The sequence below is a fragment of the Aplysia californica genome, unplaced genomic scaffold (genome assembly GCF_000002075.1).
Source record: "Aplysia californica isolate F4 #8 unplaced genomic scaffold, AplCal3.0 scaffold00329, whole genome shotgun sequence".
Classification (NCBI taxonomy): domain Eukaryota; kingdom Metazoa; phylum Mollusca; class Gastropoda; order Aplysiida; family Aplysiidae; genus Aplysia; species Aplysia californica.
In genome coordinates, this window is record NW_004797599.1 from 734,507 (window position 1) to 736,402 (window position 1,896).

The 1,896-nt window shown below is 40.6% G+C and overlaps 1 protein-coding gene across 1 annotated transcript in view; it reads right to left on the minus strand.

The window, feature by feature from the left end:
* Positions 1 to 1,896, minus strand: part of LOC100533295 (aplysianin A precursor) — a gene marked incomplete in the record, with an annotated part of 16,391 nt that overhangs the window by 7,231 nt on the left and 7,264 nt on the right. Inside the window, 1 exon segment of the mRNA NM_001204595.1 lies at positions 1,496 to 1,584. Coding sequence (NP_001191524.1) covers positions 1,496 to 1,584 — 89 coding nt within the window.

Below are 1,896 nucleotides of genomic sequence, written 5' to 3' on the forward strand. Positions count from 1 at the left end.
CTCTGTCTTTCTTTCTGTCTCTCGCTCTCTCTGCCTCAAGTCCCCCCTCCCCCCTCCCCGTACTCTTCTCTCTTCTTTCTATCCCTTTCTTCCCGTCCCGGTTCTGTCTATTTGGATCGTTGCCAGCTAATTATCTCAAACTATCAAATGACCAGCTCATACCATGGCAGGTATACAATTTGGGGACAACGGAAGATTTAGCCTCTTATCCTAGCGCAAGGTTTTATAATTAGCTCGTGGGCGATTGATTAATAGTTAACACATTACCGGTTTTCAATAAATCAAGTGGAAAGTGCAGCACTGGGAAACAAGTAGTTTTTTTCAGAAAGAAAGGAGAAGGGGGAAGGAAGAAGGACAGAAGAATAAGACGATTGGCCAGAGAACAAGAAAAGGAAAGCAGGAAGAAGGGGAGGAGAGAAAAGGGAAAGAAGGCAAAGACGATTGATCAGGCAGAGAAATAAAAAAGGAACGAAGGAAGAAGGGGAGAAAAGGAGAAGGAAAGAATGCAAAGACGATTGATTGGAGTTGATATGGTATTCGTACAAAGAATACAAGCATGTTGTATATGATAAAACGTACACACATTTAAATGGCTTCGTGTGTCGCTTTCTGTTAAACATACATATGACTTGGTGTGTCGTTTTCTATCATGTGTCGCATTCTCTCATATAATATACATAGAGTGTCGTTTTCTATCATGTGTCGCATTCTCTCATATAATATACATAGTACGTGTGTCGTTTTCTATCATGTATCGCATTCTATCATATAATATACATAGTACGTGTGTCGTTTTCTATGGTGTATCGCATTCTATCAAACCTGCATATTACGACTTGGTGTGTCTTGTTCTATGATTTGTAGCATTCTATCCTGTGACGTATTTTATCGTGTGTCGCATTCTGTCAGATAATATGTATAATGTGACATATGGTGTGTCGTTTTCTATAGTTTGTCGCATTCAACCGTGTGTCGTATACTATCGAGTGTCATAAAGTTAAAAGTAAAGTTGTTCCCGCATCCGATCCGGACATTGGGGATTGCCTTTTAGTGCCTTTTAGTTAGAAAACTTCCTTGGCCTTCGGCATAATATTGTGGTGTGGTGGCCTGTTCCTTTCCACGCCGCCTTTACTTCCCCAACTCGAAGTCAGGTACCCATAACTGCTGGGTGGGCAGGAGGGGGCGAAAAAAATCCGTGTCCGAACCGAGGCTCAAACCCGGGACTTTTCGCTTCGGAGACGAACACACTAACCGGCCCATCAAATATGCATAATATGATGTGGTGTGTGGTATTCTATTGGTTTTCGTATTCTATCGTTTGTCGTGTTCTCTCGAACGACATAAGACTCTGGTGTCATATTCTATCACACATACGTAAGATATTGTTTTTGTCGTATTCAACTGAATTTCGTGTCTACCGTGTGTTTGATTCTATTGTGCGTAGTATTCTATCGTACCTCCTATTCTATCGTAAGTCGTACTTTGTCAGACTTACAATGTGCTAGTCTTTCTGAATTTCTTGATGAGCTCCTTTGGCACTTTCTGCATGCCGTTTTTTACTGTCAGAATGTTATCGCCGACTCTGGGGAGAGGAGGAGAGGGAGACATCAATAGGCGTGTGAGAGAGAGAGAAAGAGAGAGGGAAAGAGAGAGAGAGAGAGAGAGAGAGAGAGGATAGAGATAGATAGATAGATAGATAGATAGATAGATAGATAGATAGATCGATAGATAGATAGATAGATAGAGAGAGAGATAGATAGTTAGATAGATAGATAGATAGATAGATAGATAGATAGATAGATAGATAGATAGATAGATAGATAGATAGAAAGAGAGAGAGAAAAGGAGAGATAGAAAGAGAAAGAAAAGTCAGAAAGAGAACAAGAGAGAAAAAGA